We start from the raw sequence: 18,750 nt of genomic DNA, 5'->3' as shown, positions 1-18,750 counted from the left end.
TCTTCACTTGCTGTCTCCTATATAAGAGACAGCTTTCCTCAGTCTCTTCACTTTCTTTCTTTAGCTTAGAGCTTTATCTTTTTCTTCCTTTTAAATATAACTTGCAAACCTTCTCTTTGCTCAGCTTTGCTCGTTTTTCACACAGGAGAGGCGCCAGAGAAACAGCAGAATAATCCAGTCTATCCTACGTGGCAGCAACAACAGCAACAGTGAGTCTGAGTTTACTGATGCCTCATTTGTCACTGCCCATGAGGAGCACAGTCCTAGCTCGACACCCCAGCACACTCCAGTTCGCCATTCTTCAGCCACAGCCACAAGTACCAGCAACAGCAGAAACAGTACATCAACCACTGAGCCACTAGGCAGAGAGCCCTTTTCTGGGCATCCATCATCTCTGTCAAGCCGCAGTGCTCAAGATACTACCAGCACCAGTGTCAACATCCACAGACACCAGCCAACCAACCCATCTCCCTTGAGGCTATCGTCTACTGCTGCCAGAGCTACTGACCCAGTAACACCCATGCTCAGCCGTCGCTCAGCAGCCTCAGCAGCCTCAGCACGAATCACTGACATTGCTGCTCATGAGCAAGGCACTCTCACCACCAGAAACAGCCAGCCTACAACAGACTGGTGGCGAGTGGATGACAGAGTGCAGGCTGACAGCACCAGCATGCCCAACCATGATGTCGACTATGACTATAACAGCAACAGCTATGATGACGACCAAGATGCTCTGGTACAGAACAATGGTGCCCTGTTCTGTGGTGTGGCTGTATCAGGCCCCACATCCTACATCCAGGCCATGCGCTCAGAGGAGGCACCCTTGTGGAAGGCTGCAATCAAAAGCGAGTTGGCATCTATTGCTGAGAATGAGGTGTTTGAGCTTGTCCCACGCTCATCCTCAATCTGCCCTCTGAGCACACGCTGGGTATTTGTTGTCAAGCAAGGCTCAGATGACGAGCCACCATTGTACAAGGGCCGCCTGGTAGTCAGAGGCTTTGAGCAGCACCCTGGGATTGATTACTATGATGTGTTTGCACCTGTGGTGACCTACAGGTCTATTCGTATAGTCATAGCACTTGCAGCCCACCATGACTGGCTGCTGCACTCCATGGACGTCAAGACTGCCTTCCTGCATGGTGACCTGGAAGAAGACATATATGTTGAGATTCCTGATGGCATGACTGGTGACCAGACCAAGAGTGTTCTCAAGCTATGCTACTCCCTATATGGTTTGAAGCAGGCACCACGCACTTGGAATCGTCGCCTGAATACTTTCCTTTGTGGCAGCCTTGGATTCCAGTGCAGCAATGCTGACCCAGGTGTCTACTGGCTTAAGAGTGGCTCTGCAACATGCATTTTGACGACCTATGTTGACGACTTGCTGCTGGCTGCATCTGATGACAACATCCTGGCCAAGGTCAAAACTGGCCTGTCTGCTGAGTTCTCAATGAAGGATCTGAGTCTGTGCAGCACAATCCTGAGCATCAATGTGCATCACATGTCTGATGGCATCAAGATCAACCAGGTTACTGCCATCCAGAACCTGGTCAGCAAGTATGGCCTTGAGGAAGCCAATGATGTTGATCTGCCCATTGCTGCTTCTGCCAAGCTTGGAGAGACTGCCCCACACCTTGCCAAGTGCAATACCACTGAATACCGCTCAATTGTTGGCTCCCTGCAGTACCTGGCCATGGTCACTCGGCCTGACATTGCTCTGGTCACCTCTGTGCTTGCATCATTCAACCAAGAGCCACTGATGAAACACATGGGTGCTGCCAAGCGAGTACTCAAGTATCTGAAGACCACCTGCAACATGGCCATTCACTATCGTCGGTCTGAACACCTCAACCTAGTTGGGTACAGTGATGCTTCATTTGGACTGTGTACTGTGGAAGCCATGGTAATTGGCTATGTATTCACTCTGGCAGGGGGAGCAGTTGCTTGGAAGTCAAAGAAACGTGCTCTTGGCTTGCCACCTCAATCCACAGTTGAAGCTGAGACCATTGCCCTGACCTCTGTTGTCCGTGAGCTCATGTGGCTACAAGACCTGCTGTGTGACATCCATGTACATGTTGACCCTGCCACCATCTTCTGTGACAATGAGAGCACTATCAACAATACACAGACTGGTGCTGTGACTGATGCCAACAAGCACTACAAGTCTACTCTGCAACTTCCTCATGCTGCACTATCTCAGCAAGTATATCATCTCAAGTATGTTTCGACTGTTGACCAAGCTGCTGACTATCTGACCAAGCAATTGCCCCTAGATGCCTTTGTCAGACATCGCTCATCCTCTGGTATGATGTGAGCACCTTGTCAGGGGGAGTGTTGGAATTCCGTTCTTGGTGGAACTCCGTCTTGCATACTGTAAGATGATTGCAAGACCAGAAGTTTCTAAAGTACCACTCTTTTATTTATGTTTCTTATCTTCACTCGCTGTCTCCTATATAAGAGACAGCTTTCCTCAGTCTCTTCACTTTCTTTCTTCAGCTTAGAACTTTATCCTTTTCTTCCTTTTAAATATAACTTGCAAACCTTCTCTTTGCTCAGCTTTGCTCGTTTTTCACACTGAGATGGTGTAGCCACTGGCCTTGCCATGGGAGGAAACACCAGCTTGGTGCAGCATAAAACCATCCTTGATTGCCACAAGAATGCCAGCATTATTGAGCTTAGTAGACAACATATTGAAATACTTGTCTTTGATAGAACTGTACACCTCAAAAAGACCAACAAGGTGCACAAGGGGGTAATAATTGTGAGATCCAGACCCAGATGAGGGAACAGGTTCCAGTTGCTTTCCGACTCAACCTATTTATTCACAGGATAATGTGCTTGTTAGCTGTCAATTGTGCAGCTTTGCTTAGTTAAAACAGCTTGCACAGCAGTGCTCTATTGCTCCAACTATTGTTGCCTTTCTTTAATGCCATGGCATTCACGCCCTATATTTAGCAATGCAACTCTCACAGAGTTTTTTCAATGGTGTGACCTTCATAGCCCTGCCTCAATGCTGCATTTGTGCCCCAAACATTCCAGCAAACATTCACTGCATTTGAGCCCTGTTGTGGGCATATCCTATTCTCTGAGCATTTGAACAGCAAGGGGCAGATGAGGACTGGGCCATTTCCAGCAGTGCAGCCTGTTATTATCATGGCTGACTGTCAATCATTTGAGTCCTGTGCTATGTATACTTGGATTTTGCAATTAACTTCCAGAATCATAAATTCATAAAGTTAGATGTTAAATCAATGTAATTTTTTAATCAAGATCATTATTATACTGATTTCTCGATTAAAATATGCAGTTTTTAAGCTGTATATACACAAGTCTCATGTGTTTTAGTACTAAACCCATGTTTTTCTTCTAACCCATTTTGTTGGGTTCCGCGCTCATTACAGGTATTTTTTAAAACAAAAATGGTAGTAACAAATTATCAATACAATTAGCTTGTCTTTGTAGCCCTTGAGTAAGCCATCAGTTAGATATTCTCAAATGCTCGTTGAGCCCACACGGGTAAGAAGTTGTAATTCATTACCAGTTTTTTTTATAAAAACCTTACATTTTTATAAAATAAGCAAATTAATTGTCGACTACCTATTTTTCAAAGTGTACCCGTTTTTTGGGCGAGCAGTATTGTGGTAGTTCGAAGGCGTAGGCAACGTCGGCATGCTTTGCGACAAGGACTGTGGGTATTGGTGCTGAAATTGACCAGGTCCTGCCAAATATGACTGCGAATAGTATGCATTGTTGCTGTAGCCAGCAGATGCTGCACCATGTTGCTGTTGGTAAAGCATATCAGTGTGATGTGGTGTTGAGATTGGCTGTGGCCCATATGCAACCTGCATTAGTTGTTGAGGTATGTGGTGAGGCTGGGGTTGAGGCTGGAGTGACTGATACTGTGGCTGGTAAGTGTGCATTTGTTTGTTTTGATGTTGGTAATACTGTCCATATCGAACAGGCCCAGGGGTCCACTGAATGGCTGTTGAAGCAGCTGGTGAGTTTGATAATGCTGTTGCAATGTGTGATGCTGTGAATGGTTGGCAGTGTTGGCTTCGGGAAATGTGCATGGGTGGCCATATAATCATGATGATTCCAATTTTCTTTATTTGGGTTGTTGTTGCTGTGGGCTGCTGAGAGGCCTGGCAAAGTTGCACTGTTTCTAATGCTAGCAGGAAAGATAGTAGGTGCAGCAAGTGTGGCAGGCTGGCCATTGTGTGCAGCAGGCAAGGGCCCATTGGCATTTCCAACTCCATGTGCCAAGTATGTCGACTGTAAGTTATTGGGGTTGGCATATGCTGCAGTGCTAGCCAATGCACCTGGCCTGCCACTGAGAACATGTGGCTGGTTTTGTTGTCTATTGTGCTGAGGGTGTGGGGAATGTGCCTGGGCTACTGAGTTTTGAGTAAGTGCTGATGTTGTCAGGGATTGTGACCAGAGCTGTGGTTAAAGGCTTGATAGCTGTAATTGGCTGCTGCCACATCCGTAGCCGCAGTAACAGATGTGGCAGCAGTGGCCTGGTGACTCCAACACTGCTGCGCACTTTTGTGGATTCCAGTGCTGTTGTGCAGATGTGTCTTTTGTGGGTAGGAGGATGAGGCAGCAACCCAGCTTGCTGTTCTGTCATGGATACTAGGCTTTGAATGGGGCTTGGCGTTACTGCTGTTCATGAATGACACACGGCCAGTCTTATGGAACGGTGGAATCTTGCTAGGGTGGTTGGTCAGAGAAAGTGTTGATTTGCTGCTAGTGTTTGCATTTACTGCCATTATTCCTAGCACACTGCCTAGGCTACTAAGAGCGAAAAACGCCAATTTGTCTCTGTCGTCCAGAGTAAGACAGTGCCGAGCTTTGGCCAGGCTGTAAATAGTAATGCTAGTGTTGCTAGGTTTGGAAGTGTTTAGTGGCCCCGCGGGCTTCCTGTCAATGTGGGTGTCGTGAGTGCCGATATTAACAATACTGAACCATATATTAGCTGAATAATAATATTGAGTGCGTGGCTATGACCAGATACCGTGAATGTTGATGTGTGTTTTATAGGCAAAAAAAATAAAGTCAGAAGAGAAAGATAAAAATGTGCGCACAAGAAAATAATGTTAATTTATGTAAGAGCGTATCAGTTGTCAAATTGTGCATTTGACTTGTATATAGTTGCTATGTGTTGGTCTAATAAACAATAAAAATTGGCAGACAGAAAGGCAATCCCAAATCCAATATATGCAAGCGGGGCGCATGCGAGGGAATATGTACGTGAAAAACAACAGCAGAAAGTGAATGTAACAAAATATAGGGGGGGACTATACATGGTGACGTTGTTTCAAAAATAGTGCGCAAAAACGCTGGGGGATTACAGCAAAAAGGATAGGGCAAGTATGACTGGCTTAGTATTAAAATATAAAATATGTATTAAACGCAAAACCGGTTTTATTTATGTTGATTGAGGACCTATCGACTATTCTTGTTATAAAATAGCTTAAAGTTATATTGCGTGTCGGCAGCAAAAATAAAATGCATAAGCATTATTTGTGTTTGACCATTACTTGCAATTACAGATAAAGTTGGCGCAGATATTTGGCCAGTGCAAAATAAAAAACAAGTAATAAACACATAATGGCAATGTGTGTTGTAAACTTCGACTAATGAATTGCAAAAAAAGTGTAAATCCATGCGGAAATGTCGGTAATCAAATATTTTTTAAGCGCTGACATTGGATAATGTCTGCTGAGCCTTTCATTTGACAGCAATCTACACCCACACCCACACATGCAACCACGCTACCTATTTTTATATTTTCTAAAAAATAGGCATATTATTAAGTCTTCTGTTTACATTTTTTAACTGTTCACATGCGCAAGTGACAAAAATATGCTCAAAATCCTGGAGGCCGCCAACAATGTGGCATTGTCTCTATTTTGATAAAGTCAGTTTTGCTCTCACACAGGCACATAATATACACATATATAACCATATCCGGTGGTGCATGCAATCAAAAGCGTCTCAGCATATCAATTTATTTTTCGAACAATGCAATTTGCAGTGAAATTGTATCTTGGTAAATATATAAAAAATATATGATTGTTTTTTTGTCATATCAATCGATTGAAATATTTGCACTTGATACGCTCCAAAGTATATATTTTATTACTTTTGCGTAATACATTCGATGGACAAACAAGCTAATTTTACAGTTCTAGCTGCATTGTCGCTTATGCCATGCAATGGGAAAATTGAGTTAAAACAATAGCAATAACATCATCACGCAGAGGCTACTTGAACTTTCTCGCAATGTCCTCGATCGTGCGACCCTTGGTCTCAGGGACGTGGAAGTAGAAGGTAATTCCGCAAACAACCAGGGCGCCAACAAAGATAGCAAATACCCACTCGCCAATTAGGCTTTGCAGGGGCAGGAACACAGTGGCCACGATGAATGTGCCGATCCAATTGGCTGCCAGCGCCCACGATCCGCCGGCGCCCGCAGCGCGGATGTCAAAGAACTCTGTGCCAAGCAAAAATGGAACTGGACCGTACCCGGGCGCAAACGACGCAACAACAAGATATAGCGACACTGCGGCAAGCATGTTCAGCTTGAGACCCAAGCCCAGGCCCAGAAGCATCACCGAGACGGCCATGGCAGCCATCGACGAAAACAGCAGCGGACGGCGGCCAAACCGGTCAACAACCAGCGCGCCTGAAGCAGTCGCTACAACATTGAGCACACCGATCATCATGGTGAGGATGCTGCTGACCTGGCTTGAAAACATCTTTTCTAGAACCGAAGAGGAGAAGTAAAACACAGTGTTGATTCCCGACAGCTGTTGGCCAAACTGCAGCAGCAGCACCAGCATCCAGGGCTTGCGGTACTGAGCAAAGCGAAAAATGTTGAAGATGGTGACGTTGGTGTTATCTGCCTGAAGTGCATCTCCGCGGTGGCCGGCGGCCTCACCGTTGTCAGGCTTGATGCCCGTCTGTCCATTGTGCAGCGAGTCCGCCGAGGACGAGACCTCGCTGAAACCGTCGTCGGCCTCAGCCGCGCCGCGCAGTATGCCGCGACGCTCGGGCAGCATCGCGCGCGCTGAGCTCGAGCGCTGTTGCACGGGCGAGGCAGACCAGCCTCTGACCTCGTCCTCAATATTAGAGGTATGGCGCAGGCGGCGAAGCACAGCGCACGCTTCGGCGCAGCGGTTGCGCGACCACAGATAACGCGGGCTCTCAACGGCAAATGAGGAGACTGCCAGATGCAGGCACGCGAGAAGAAGCCCGGAGCCGACACTAATACGCCAGTAGGGGCCCTCGTTGGCAAGCATGCCGACTGTCAGAGTAATCAGAATGCCCAGAACAATGCTCAGCTGGTTGAACATGTTGAGCGTGCCGCGGTACTTAAGCGGCGCAACCTCCGACAGGTACATGGGGGCGATGACGACGGCAGCACCCGAACCGAGCCCGCTGACAAAGCGGCCAGCAATGAGCATGGCCGGCGACACGGCCAGGGCCATCAGCAGGGGCCCCAGCACGAACGGCGCGTTGTTAATGAGCAAAGCCCCACGGCGACCCCACTTTTCGGCCATCCACCCAGCCGAAAGCGACCCGAGCAGCCCGCCGACAGCGAATATGGACGTGGCCAGCGAGTACATTGCGTCGTTCATGGGCAGGCACATTGGCAGCGACGCCCAATGCACAGCGTCCTTGTCGCAGCTGGTGATGATCTTTCTGGGCGTGTTGAGCTCAGCGATGTGGTACCCGTACTGCAGTGGCGCAAGGCACACGAGCATTGCGCTTGCGATGCACGTCAATGTGATACCAGCGTCCAGCGAGCGCGGGGCGGCGGCGTCGCCATATGTGTTCTCGTTGAGAGTGGCCGAATGCAGAAGCGGCGACTCTTCGACCGTCGTGTGGCCAGCGGCAGCCGCGCCAACGGAAGCAGCGGATTCGGAGGCGTCGGAGGCGCGCCCAGTGTGTATCATGGCTCTGGAGGATATGAGTGTTGAGGGGGAAATGGTAATGGAGCAGCAGAAAATAAATGACAGGGGTTATGTTATGTTTGTGTGACAAAGAAGGGAGGGAGCTGGCAAAATAACCAGGGCCTGCGCGTTTGAAAGAAAAACGAAAAGTGATTGCGGGCAATTAAAAATGAGGGGCGGCTCTGTGCTCTTGTTAAAAATAACAAAAAATAGCTGGGCATTCAGCAAGAAGCAAGGCGCAGTATATTCAGGATGCACGCCAAAAATGGAGGAAGGAGAATGAGGGAGTAGGTGACACGTGTTGTCCGCCTGTCCGTCCCCATTGCAGCAGCAGGGTCGCTGCGGTCATTCCTTCGCACATGCCATCTGTGCCAGAGCGAGCCGAGAAGCTGTATGACGATGCCTAGTGCGAGATGACGACCGGCTTGCCTGGCTCCCAGACGTGGACGGCCTGGGCCACGCGCCGCAGGTACTGCAGGCGGTTGGTGAGCTGCCTGGCGCGGGTCAGGGCGTCCGAGCCGAATGCGCTCGCCAGGCCAGCGGTGACGGCTGCAATGTTGGCGTCGTTGCGGGCCTTTATGGCAGCAATCTGCGCGTCGGTTGTGGCCTCCTCAATCTCTTCACGCGTGTCCATGATCTCCATGAGGAGCTCGGGGTCGGCGATCTGGTCGGCCTCGCGGATCTCCATGCCGCGCAGCTTAAGCAGATATTGCGCGCGGTGCAGTGGGTCTTTTAGCGTCGCGTACGCGTGGTTGATCCACGATGACTGCACCTCGGCAAGCCTGCGCTCAATCTGGCCCTGCTGCGAGAAGCTGTCGGGTGCACTGCCTGCTGGCTCCTTAGAAAGTTGCGCCGCAGCTCGGCCGCGTCAATCTCAAACGACGGCGGCCTGCCTGCCAGCAGCACATCGTAGTAGTTGACGCCCTTGCCCACGGCCTGGATGACCGCGCACTTTTCGTTTTTGCAGAGCAGGCTGGCCGGGCTGTTTTGCTGCTGGCAGTGCCAGCATGCCTTGTTTGCGCTGCCGCCCTCGCCCTCGCCTCCACTCTGGTCATGCCTCTGCCTCTGCGGCGGCTGCAGCTGCTGTCGATGCGGTAATCTGGCGCTATAGACTGCCGCCCGATGCACAGTGGGCTTTTGGAAGCTGTGCGCGAGTGGGCGAGGCTTCCGACTGATGCAAAAATAGCCCGCTTTGGCAGTAGACATGCCGCCGCCGGCCAAGGGCAGAATCTGTCTGTACTGCCGCTGCGCGAGCAAAAGTTGCTTGAACATTATAAAAGATATTGTGCGGGGCTCAAAAGGTGAATTTCAAATTCAATTCAAACGCAAAAAAAATGAAAGTAGAAAAGAAAAAAGCTTATAGGCCGGAACCAAGGTTTTGTGTGTTGCCACAATTGATAAATCCGCTTGATTGTCGATTAAAGCATAGATTGTGGTCATCGTCGTCATCATCGTCGGTGACACAGCGGCTAATGGCCGCCGCGCCGAGCGTTGATTCCTGCGGTGGCGACCTTGGTCACAGTGCCGCATTGAGGTTCAGCGGTACCGGCGGGATGAACTCGCCGATGCGCGCCCTGAATCCGCCGCTGTGGGCTGCCGTCCCTGAGCCCAGGTCCAGCCCCAATCCAAGCTCCAAGTTGTGCGCGTCCGCTGCCGCTGCCGCCCGCTGCTCTGTGACGTACTTCTCGACCAGCTCGTAGTTGCGCATGTTTGCTTTGAACATCACGTCGATGATGTCGCCCAGGATGGGCACCAGTCCTACGCAAAAGTCAATGGCAATGTTGATGTCATTTGCGATACAAGCGACGCCGGTACGTTGAACCGTCGCCGGATGGTGTTCATAAACGACAGCGCAAGGAAAATTCCTACAAAGTCGCCAATTACTGGAATAAGCCCGATTACCGACTCCATGCCGAACCGGAACAGCCCGCAGCAGCACGAGAATTTTGAATCCAGCCAGCTTGCGCGGCGCCGCAGCGATTTGAGCCGCTTGTCGACCTCGGCTTGCTGGAGTAGCCGTGGGTCACGGATATTTTTGAGTTCCTTTGCGCTGTTCTTGTGGCTGATGCTCGGCGCCGGCCTAGCATGGCTGGGTGGCTGTGGTGGCTCGATGGCGGCGCAGAGTGGGCGGGTGGTGGTTTTGAAACCTGCTGGTGATGGCTCTGGTGCTGGCTCTGATGGTCGTGTGCCGACTTCTGTGACGGATGGTTTCGGGGCTGAGCCATGGCTTTGCTCGGTAGGTGACTAGAAATGTAAGTGGCGAAGGATGGCAGTACGATGCTAAATGAGAATGTCTGTTGAAAGGAAAAGGGAGGATGTGCAGATGAGAGAGAGAACGCCAAGGGCAGTCGCTCCCCCGGGATTATATTCCTTTCTTTACAGAAGCTAAAGGTATAATGGTCTTTAGCCCTTTCCAATGATCTCATTGTGTGCTTGGGCCGCAAAGCGCAAAGCGTAAAGTTCAGCAAAGAGAGACAATTACACGCCTTTTCAATTTTCGTTAAAATAAAATAGCGTTGAGGAATATGAGGACGTATTGACGTATTTATAGCCGTTGGGGAAGTGGTGTCCGCCGCTCCTCAATGTGCCAAGTGTATTTTTATTGTCTTGGTCCTTTGGAGCGGGCGCGTTGCAAGCAGCGCTCATCTCGTCTCGTCTCGTCTCGTCTGCCCCTCACATTGCATTGCATCACACACATGCTGCGCAACTGCGCAAATAGTGAGGATGGGGCTGGTTCCTGCATGTCACCCAAATCCGGCAATCAAAAAATCAGCGCGGCAGCACACACAGCGCGTGCGAACGCGTCGGAAACACAACCGCCCAATCACAGGAGGCACAAACGCGTCTGGAACACAACCAAAGTAAAACAACGCGCATACAAACACGCCTACAAGCTACCTCTTGTTTTTTTTACCTTTTTCGTACAAACTATTTCTTTGTTTGCTTGTACTCGCTTATTTTGCTTTAATTACGCTTCTATTTTTTCATCCTCTTCCACCGTCGAGTTTCAGAATCCGCAATACTTTTGACAATCGCCGAATCATGGGCCGCCTTGTTCGTCTCGAGGTCGAGAATTTCAAGTCGTACCGCGGCCATCAGGTCATCGGGCCCTTTTCCGGCTTCACTGCGGTCGTCGGTCCCAATGGCGCCGGAAAATCCAACTTGATGGATGCAATCAGCTTTGTGCTGGGCGTGCGCTCGACGCACTTGCGCTCGTCGCAGCTGAAGGACCTAGTTTACCGCGGCCGGACTGTGGAGACACGCAACGGGAATGTCATCGACGAGGCCGGAGACCAGGACAGTCGCCGCGCCTGGGTGAAGGCCGTTTACGAGGACGACAACGAGCGCACTATAAACTTTCAGCGCACTATCACGCCCGCAGGTGACAGCGAGTACCGGTGCAACGGCCGGCTTGTGTCTCTGCAGACATACAACCAGGCGCTCGAGTCGCAAAACATCCTGGTCAAGGCAAAGAACTTTTTGGTGTTCCAAGGCGATGTGGAGGCCGTCGCTTCGCAGTCTCCCAAGGACCTGACTCTGCTTATCGAGCAGATCAGCGGCTCGTGGGAGCTGCACAGCGAGTACAGCGAGCTCGAGAAGCGCCAGGACGCGGCTGCCGAACGGTCAACCTTTGCCTACAACAAGAAGCGCGCAGTTGCGGCCGAGATGCACTCGATACTGGAGCAAAAGAAGGAGCTAGAGCTGTACGAGAGCAAGGTGCAGCTGCGCACAAAGATGACAGTCGAGCACATGCTGCACAAGCTGTTTGTCGCCGAGGGGCGTATCCGTGACATCAAACAGGACATCAGCACACTGCACGGTGGTCGATCGCACAGGCCTCGCAGCAGCATGCGAGCCTCGACGCATCGTTGCAGACGCAACAGAAGCTGCAGGCTAAGGCGTACAAGTCAGTCAATCGCCAGGAGCGCCAGATCAAGCTTGTCGAGCAGAACATTGAAGCGCGTCAGCCCAAGCTCGCGGGGCTAGCCGAGAAGGTTGCGTATGCGCAGCGCAAGGCCAAGCAGCTCGAGGAGAATGTCGAAGCATCCGAGGCGGATGCAGTTCGGCAGCGTGGAGTGGTCGAGAGCTAGACAACGAGCACACGCGCGTTAAAAGTGCTGAATCGCGCTTCGAGCAAGAGAACCAGGGCACCTCCAGTGCGCAGCTCAGCGACGAAGTTATGGCCGAATACAACCACTTGTCAGAGCAGCTGCGCAGCACGTCGGTCGAAGACACGCACCGCCGCGACGTGCTGGATCGCCAGATACAGCTGCTTGCCGAGGCGGCCAGGCGCGCGTCCGACAAGATCGAGGACTTGCAGTCTACGCGCGAAGGGCTGGCGGCGTCGGAGCACGCATATGCGCAGCAGCTCCAGGGAGCAACCGTTGAGATGCGCGGCATCGAGCAGGAAATGCAACAGGCCAGGCGCGATGCTGAGGCGGCCAAGGCTGAGCACAAGCGGCTGGTGGGGCTCGAGATCGAGCTGAGCGAAAAGCTGGCGGGTGTTCTCAAGGAGCTAGCACAGGCGCGCGCAGATCAGCGCGAGTCAGCCCGCGAGGCGAAGCTGCGCGACACGGTCAGCGCGTTGCAGCGCATGTTTACAGGCGTACACGGGCGGTTGGCCGAGCTGTGCCGGCCGACGCAGCACAAGTACGATGTCGGCGTGGCAACGGTGCTTGGAAGGCTGATGGACGCCATTGTCGTCGACCGTCAGGCCACAGCGCTCGAGTGCATTGCGTACATGAAGGAGCAGCGCGCAGGGCAGGCGACCTTTCTTCCACTCGATGCACTGCAGCCCGCGCCCGTTGGGGACGCTCTGAGGCACGCGCACCGTGGGGCGCGGCTGGCCACAGACGTGCTTCAGTACGACCCAGCGATTGAGGCGGCTGTTCTGCACGCATGCGGCAGTGCGTTGATTTGCGACACAGTCGAGGTCGCGCGCTACATCGCCTATGAGCAGCAGCTAGACGCCAAATCGGTGGCTCTCGACGGTACTGTTATTCACCGCAGCGGGCTGATTACCGGCGGAACAGCGGCCAACGGCGGCCAGCGCGCACAGACCCAGAGATGGGAGGCAGCCGCAGTCGAGGGCATGCGCCGTGCTCGGGATCGGCTCACCGAAGAGCTGCATGAGGTTGCGCGTGAGCGGCGCAGGCTTGCAAAGGACGATATGTTAGGAAGCCGCGTCGCTGGGCTGCAAACGCGTCATCAGATTGCTCGCGAGACTGTCGATGGGCTGACTCGCAAGGCACAGGGCGTGGCCACTGAGCGCAAGCATGCCGAGATGCAGCTGTTGGCAGCCAAGCCCGTGGCAGCGCAGGCGGCCGAGCAGCTGCAAGCCGCGCGCGGCGAGCGCAATGAAGTGAGCGCGCGTATCCACGCCACAGCACAGCCGATCTTTGCCAGCTTTTGCGCGCATCTTGGAATCAGCAGCCTCGATTCATTTGAAAAGCAACTTCTGCCAGCCACAGAGGCCAGCGACGAGCGGCGGCTGCAGTTCACAACGCATCTTGCACGACTGGACACCCAGCGTGCATTTGAGCGTCAGCAGCTCGAGGCAATTGAGTCACAGCTCTCACAGTTGGTGCAAGCACTGCAGGCTGTGCGTGAGTCGCTGGCGGCGCTACAGACTGAGCTCAGCACCGAACAGCAGCAGATGTCTGACAGCGTCGCCCAGATCGAGACCCTGCGCGCCGAGCTGGTCGAGCTGCGTCACAAGTATGGCGACGCCAGTGACAGCGTCCACTCAGCACGCCGCAGTGTCGAGCAGGGCCAGCGTGCGCTCGATGCTATGAGCAAGGAGCTCGGTGCAAGGGCCACCGAGTTGGAGCGCGCTGCCGCCGACCGTGCAGCCGTCCTGCGCCGTTGCAAGATCGAAGACATCCCGCTGCCGCTGCGCCAGGGATCGCTGCAAGCCCTGCCGCTGGAGGCTGGGCCAGCTCGGAGACACATGCAGCTGAGGTGTACCTGTCGCAGCTTTCGCTGGCAGAAAGCACGCAGGCGTCTGCCAGCATGGCCGACGTCAACGACGAGGATATTGTCGTTGACTACTCATCACTTCCTTCGCAAGCACGCAGCGGCGCGGCCGCGGCTGTCGATCAGAAGTATGCCGAAGATCTGGCACGGCTGGCTACTGATATCGACGCGCTTAACCCGAACCCGCACGCGCGCGAGCGTCTCGAGGCTGCGCGAGCACGCCTGCATAATATCGACACTGAACACAACGCGGCCAGGCAGGACGCGCGCGATGCCAAGGTTGAATTTCAGACGGTGCGGCGGCGGCGGCACGACACATTTATGCGGTGCTACACCCACTTGGCCACGGCAATTGACCATGCATACAAGGCTCTGACGCAGAGCCCGATGTTCCCGCTGGGCGGCACTGCGTATCTTGCGCTGGAAGACCCAGAGTCGCCGTATCTCGCTGGCGTGAAGTACCACGCGATGCCACCACTCAAGCGTTTCAGCGACATGGAGCAGCTTAGTGGCGGCGAGAAGACCGTTGCTGCCCTGGCGCTACTTTTCTCGCTCCAAACATTCCGCCCAGCACCGTTCTTTGTGCTTGATGAGGTTGATGCTGCTCTCGACCCGCTCAATGTGGCCAAGCTGGCAAACTATCTGCGTGAGCATGCCCGCGGCACAGCCAATGCTCCGGGGGCTGACTCTAATGCTGATGCCGATACTGAGGAGGAGGCGGATCCTGCTGAGGAAGCCATCGATCCCGAAGCCTCGCACTACTCGCTGCGTCAGAGCACGCGCATCAAGAAGCCCGCAGCAGTGTTGGCAGGGGCAGCCGCTGCTGTTTCCCCTGTTTCCCCTTTGGCTGGCGACTTCCAGTTCATTGTCATTTCGCTCAAGCAGGAGCTTTTCGAGCGCGCGCAAACGCTTGTCGGCATTTACCGGGACCAGCCGCAGAACAGCTCGCAGGTGCTTACAATTGATCTGGAACAGTTCGCATCTTGATCTTATCCTTTGACCCTAAACACTTTGCCAACTAATAAATCACCTGATTGGAAACATAGCAATTAGCAGCAACCATTGGTCCAGAATTTTGAGTCTGCTTTCTCATTGATTTTGTTTAGCGGGATGATCCAAAAGCAGAATAAAAGAGGCCAGCGCCAATGTTCTCTTGTCTGTCTGCCCACTCGCTCGCTCGCTTGTTTGCTTGCTTGCTTGAAGCAGCAGTGGGATAAGCACACGCCCTGCCACTGCGCGTTCCGGCTATTCTAGCCGTTTTGTGGGGGCCTCTCCTCTTTGAATTTGGCCACTTGAGGTTTTCATGGGGGTTTCGCTTCGAAAATTGGAACATTTAACGCGCTCTTTTGTGTTTGTATTTACTTTCTTCTTATTGCAGTTATTTTCGCCTCAATTTAACCACTTTAATTTCACAAGGTAGGTCGCCGTTACCATTTTTTGCGCCGCACGTACCCCCACACCATCAAGTTCCTCTGGCGCAAGTTGAATCTGCGTCTGCACGCTGTGCATTAGCCGTCGAAAGTGAAAGCGCTGTTACATTTATCGGATCGGATTCACATTTAACAGATTTCGCTTGCACTATCATACCGCATCGTGTCTTGTCAAAGGAGCTTGTCAGTGCTTTACATTTTTGCTTGGTCCGACAGAAAGCAGTTCTTATATATGCCAGACAGGGTTCACGCAGGTGTCAAAAAAATCACAAGCATGATCCTGATCCTGATGTGGTGATGAAGTGCAAATTTTTTTCAGAAAGAACACCACAGATACAAAACGCTTTGGGTCATCTTTTTCACGACCCCCACCCCGATCAATGTGCTGGTACAGTGGCGACAGTTCTATTATATTTACACCGGCGCAGCACCAGAAACCCGGGACGCAGTCACAGCTATGCACAATTCTCCAACAAAAAGGCTAATAGCGTGCGTTTTTCCATTCAAATGTAGATCACAATGAACCCCGAAAAGCTCGCTAAGCTCCAGGCCCAGGTCCGCACTGGCGGCAAGGGAACCCCCCGCCGCAAGATTGTGAGCACTGGCAGCAAGTCCATCAAGGAGGATCCTAAGCTTGCCTCCACCCTGAAGCAGCTGGATGTCCAGCCCATCCCCGAGGTTGAGACCATCAACATGTTCAAGGACGACGGCAAGGTCATCGGCTTCTCTGCCCCCCGCCTGAGCGCCAACATCCATGCCAACACCTTTGTCATTACCGGCAAGCCCCAGGAGAAGACCCCCGAGCAGGCTCTCACCGAGATGATCTCGCGCATTGGTTCCTTCGGCCCCGAGTCGCTTTCCCAGCTCGCCAAGATGACCGAGGGCCTCCAGGTTGGCTCCAACGCCGCCGACATTGACGACGATATCCCCGATCTTGTTGCCTCGGCCGACGACGCCACCGAGAGCAAGACCGATCTCGATGCCGCCGACTAAATCTTGCTTTTCCCAAATACTACACTGGTGTAAATGGATTTTGAAATTTCCAGACATTTATAGCGAAAATCCAGATTTTTAAGCGGGGGGTTTTTCAAAACCCATTTTCCCCAGTTTTTTAGCCTAAAAATCAGAAAGTCCAGATTTTTGAAGATGCAGCGAAGTATTTAGTCTTTGTGTCTGACTGGTGCTTTGGCTATGGGTTAAATGTGACGTTTAACGATGTAATTATATTCATCCAATTCTGTCATGGCCGCAACCAACGCCGCTGCTGGTTCTGTCACAACAGCAGCCACAGCCGTTTCTGTTGCAACCACAACTGCCACTGACGCCGCATCTTTTACAGGAAGTGCACAGCAGAGTTGCAACCAATGGATGCCTATTTGCCCACAGTCTGCCGATATCATCCGGTGGATAGGAGGAAAGGGCTGGTCTAAGCAAAAAAATTCCTACAAGGTGAAGCAGCAGCTGTGGAATGAGCTGGCTGAGCGGAATCGGAAGCACTGCGTTAATCTCTAGCCCGTCGATGATCTCAAGTGCATTGTCAGGCTGAGCGGCTGGTCGCAGGGCAAAATTGAGCACAAAATCAGACAGAGAATGCGCGACGAGTTGGCCGCGCAGCAGCAGCAAAGGCAGCAGCAGTAGAAGCAGTAGCAGCAGTAGTAGAAAAATAGTCAGTACCAGCAGGTAGCTGCAACAGGCGCTAATATAATTCCAGAAGTAGAAAAACCTCGCCAAATTTTATGACATGGCTTGCTCCAGTGCACAATGGAAAACTGCTTGCAAACCTTCAGGCCCAACGGAACCAAGATTAAAATGGCGAAAAAGTGCCATCAGGCAGACGGAAGTGGAATCCCAACATGGCTGCGGTGTTGAACTTTTGCATCATCCTCAATGCCCTGCTTATAAGCGAGCGTCCTCCCTGTTTCTTGCGCAAAAGGGCATCGTCAGAGTTGGCTGAAACCGAGTCTACAACAACACCCGAGACCTTGCCCAAGCCAAACCCCAAGCCCAAACGTGTGCACAAGAATCCATCTCTCCCTGCTTTTTCTCTTTAAAAGAAGCAGCGAACTGGATAATATCTTCAAATATAATGGTCTATTGCCACTAGTTTCTAAACACCTGTCAGGTTGCTATGCAATCTGTGGGAAGGATGTCGGTTTGCAGGATACTTGTAGCCCCATTCTTATCTTTTAGTGTAAAGTGCTTATACAAAAAATGAGTTATTTATCTTTGCACAATATCAGACGGTTTAGGCAAACCAAAAGTGATCGTGTGTTGTATTTGTATTTGTTTTTCTGTGAAATGTTAAAGTATTGAAGTATTACAGAACAGACAAAATATTGTCGGCGCTGGTGACCGTGACGTCAGAGGGATCGGGCTCCGTGAACAGGTGCTCGACCTTGCCGTCGTCGATGACCACAGCAAAGCGCGTCAGGCGCTGAGAGCCCAGCCCAAACTTGGAAAAGTCCACTGACAGACCGGTTGCGCGGCCGAGGTCGCCGTTAGCATCACCAGCCATGATGATCTTGTCCTCGACGCCCGCGCTGTTGCCCCAGGCACTGAGAACAAAAAAATCGTTGCTTGATGTGAACACAATCAGGTCGATGCCCTTGGCCTTGATCTCATCAGCCTTGGCCACATAAGCGGGTAGGTGCTGCGCCGAGCATGTGGGCGTGAACGCGCCTGGAACACCAACTACGACGACCTTCTTGCCTGCAAAGTCCTTCTTGGTGTCGAGCACCTGGGGGCTCAGGCACGCGTCGGGGTTGGTTGCGTTGAAGGGGATATACTTGAGCTGAACCTGGGGAAACTCATCGCCGGCCTTGATAGTCATGGTTTTATTGAGCGCAAAGGGAGTGAGGTTTGGAAATAATGGCTTGAAGAGAGGGGGTAAGTGGTCGTATTGGAGAATACTCAAAGGTGATGAGAATGTCTGGAAGAGGAAGGCGGGTTACGACTCGCTTTTATACCAAATGCCAATTGCTGGGACGCAAAAACGCCCAAAGGCATGTAATTAGTAAACTAAAAAACCCTCGTCCGAAAATGCCTCTGCTAGCTGTCTATATTTCGAATCCCGACACTGGTGAATAGCAATTTAGTATGCTGTAGTCGAGTACAAACAGCGGATTGTTATTGGTTTATGTGAAAAAAACCCCTGGTGCTTACAAATTCACAAAAAATAAATAATCAATGCTGCAAAAAATTTCCATGATGAACGTTGGCTGCAAGCAAAACAAGCAGAATAGAATAAAAAAACTTCACGTGCACATTTTTAGTGCATGAAAAGTTGAAAGAAAATCAAAGGCTCATTTTGCATTTGCTGGTAATTAGCCTCGGAGAAAAATAGCCAATTAACTGATCAAAATAACACGTTTAAAGATGGTTTATAA

The 18,750-nt window shown here is 51.7% G+C and overlaps 7 protein-coding genes across 7 annotated transcripts; 3 read left to right on the top strand and 4 right to left on the bottom strand.

Annotated features, from left to right (window-relative positions):
- Positions 1 to 3,419: 3,419 nt before the first annotated feature.
- BX661DRAFT_170337 (uncharacterized protein) lies at positions 3,420 to 5,026 on the top strand (the record flags this gene model as incomplete). The annotated part of the gene is made up of 8 exons (XM_051533607.1): positions 3,420 to 3,422; positions 3,450 to 3,469; positions 3,760 to 3,859; positions 3,962 to 3,997; positions 4,181 to 4,274; positions 4,637 to 4,833; positions 4,905 to 4,937; positions 4,976 to 5,026. 8 exons carry the CDS (start codon positions 3,420 to 3,422, stop codon positions 5,024 to 5,026), a joined length of 534 nt encoding a protein of 177 aa, XP_051392422.1.
- Positions 5,027 to 6,266: 1,240 nt separating this feature from the next.
- BX661DRAFT_193596 (major facilitator superfamily domain-containing protein) lies at positions 6,267 to 7,769 on the bottom strand (the record flags this gene model as incomplete). Its single annotated transcript, XM_051537792.1, has 1 exon — positions 6,267 to 7,769. The coding sequence occupies one exon, from the start codon at positions 7,767 to 7,769 to the stop codon at positions 6,267 to 6,269; it is 1,503 nt and encodes a 500-aa protein (XP_051392421.1).
- A 592-nt stretch (positions 7,770 to 8,361) lies between these two features.
- On the bottom strand, positions 8,362 to 8,601 carry BX661DRAFT_142412 (uncharacterized protein; the record flags this gene model as incomplete). Its single annotated transcript, XM_051532942.1, has 1 exon — positions 8,362 to 8,601. One exon carries the CDS (start codon positions 8,599 to 8,601, stop codon positions 8,362 to 8,364), a length of 240 nt encoding a protein of 79 aa, XP_051392420.1.
- Positions 8,602 to 9,289: 688 nt separating this feature from the next.
- On the bottom strand, positions 9,290 to 10,418 carry BX661DRAFT_180833 (uncharacterized protein). Its single transcript, XM_051535561.1, has 5 exons — positions 10,235 to 10,418; positions 10,106 to 10,153; positions 9,759 to 10,055; positions 9,505 to 9,651; positions 9,290 to 9,469 (listed from the first exon to the last, which is right to left on the bottom strand). Exons 1-5 carry the CDS (start codon positions 10,382 to 10,384, stop codon positions 9,428 to 9,430), a joined length of 684 nt encoding a protein of 227 aa, XP_051392419.1. The 5' UTR covers positions 10,385 to 10,418; the 3' UTR covers positions 9,290 to 9,427.
- A 582-nt stretch (positions 10,419 to 11,000) lies between these two features.
- On the top strand, positions 11,001 to 14,921 carry BX661DRAFT_197686 (cohesin complex subunit psm1; the record flags this gene model as incomplete). Its single annotated transcript, XM_051538159.1, has 4 exons — positions 11,001 to 11,726; positions 11,795 to 12,019; positions 12,046 to 13,919; positions 13,952 to 14,921. The coding sequence occupies 4 exons, from the start codon at positions 11,001 to 11,003 to the stop codon at positions 14,919 to 14,921; spliced, it is 3,795 nt and encodes a 1,264-aa protein (XP_051392418.1).
- A 962-nt stretch (positions 14,922 to 15,883) lies between these two features.
- On the top strand, positions 15,884 to 16,357 carry BX661DRAFT_142178 (transcription factor BTF3-like protein 4-like protein; the record flags this gene model as incomplete). Its single annotated transcript, XM_051532930.1, has 1 exon — positions 15,884 to 16,357. The coding sequence occupies one exon, from the start codon at positions 15,884 to 15,886 to the stop codon at positions 16,355 to 16,357; it is 474 nt and encodes a 157-aa protein (XP_051392417.1).
- Positions 16,358 to 17,572: 1,215 nt separating this feature from the next.
- On the bottom strand, positions 17,573 to 18,272 carry BX661DRAFT_180828 (Redoxin). The gene has a single exon (XM_051535560.1). It carries the CDS (start codon positions 18,192 to 18,194, stop codon positions 17,682 to 17,684), a length of 513 nt encoding a protein of 170 aa, XP_051392416.1. The 5' UTR covers positions 18,195 to 18,272; the 3' UTR covers positions 17,573 to 17,681.
- Positions 18,273 to 18,750: the final 478 nt, after the last annotated feature.

The sequence above is a fragment of the Kickxella alabastrina genome, assembly GCF_025024165.1.
Source record: "Kickxella alabastrina strain RSA 675 chromosome Unknown BX661scaffold_8, whole genome shotgun sequence".
Lineage (NCBI taxonomy): Eukaryota > Fungi > Kickxellomycota > Kickxellomycetes > Kickxellales > Kickxellaceae > Kickxella > Kickxella alabastrina.
Note: the sequence above shows the minus strand (reverse complement) of the source record. Positions and strands in the feature narration are given on the sequence as shown.

Bases quoted from the DNA above. Each gene is read 5' to 3' on its own strand.
- BX661DRAFT_180828 (XM_051535560.1), bottom strand. From the start codon at position 18,194: ATGACTATCAAGGCCGGCGATGAGTTTCCCCAGGTTCAGCTCAAGTAT.
- BX661DRAFT_180833 (XM_051535561.1), bottom strand. From the start codon at position 10,384: ATGAGATCATTGGAAAGGGCTAAAGACCATTATACCTTTAGCTTCTGT. The intron at 10,154-10,234 runs GTACTGCCATCC...CATCCGTCACAG, and splicing joins AGACATTCTCATTTAGCATC to AAGTCGGCACACGACCATCA. The intron at 10,056-10,105 runs GTTTCAAAACCA...GAGCCACCACAG, and splicing joins ACCAGAGCCATCACCAGCAG to CCACCCAGCCATGCTAGGCC.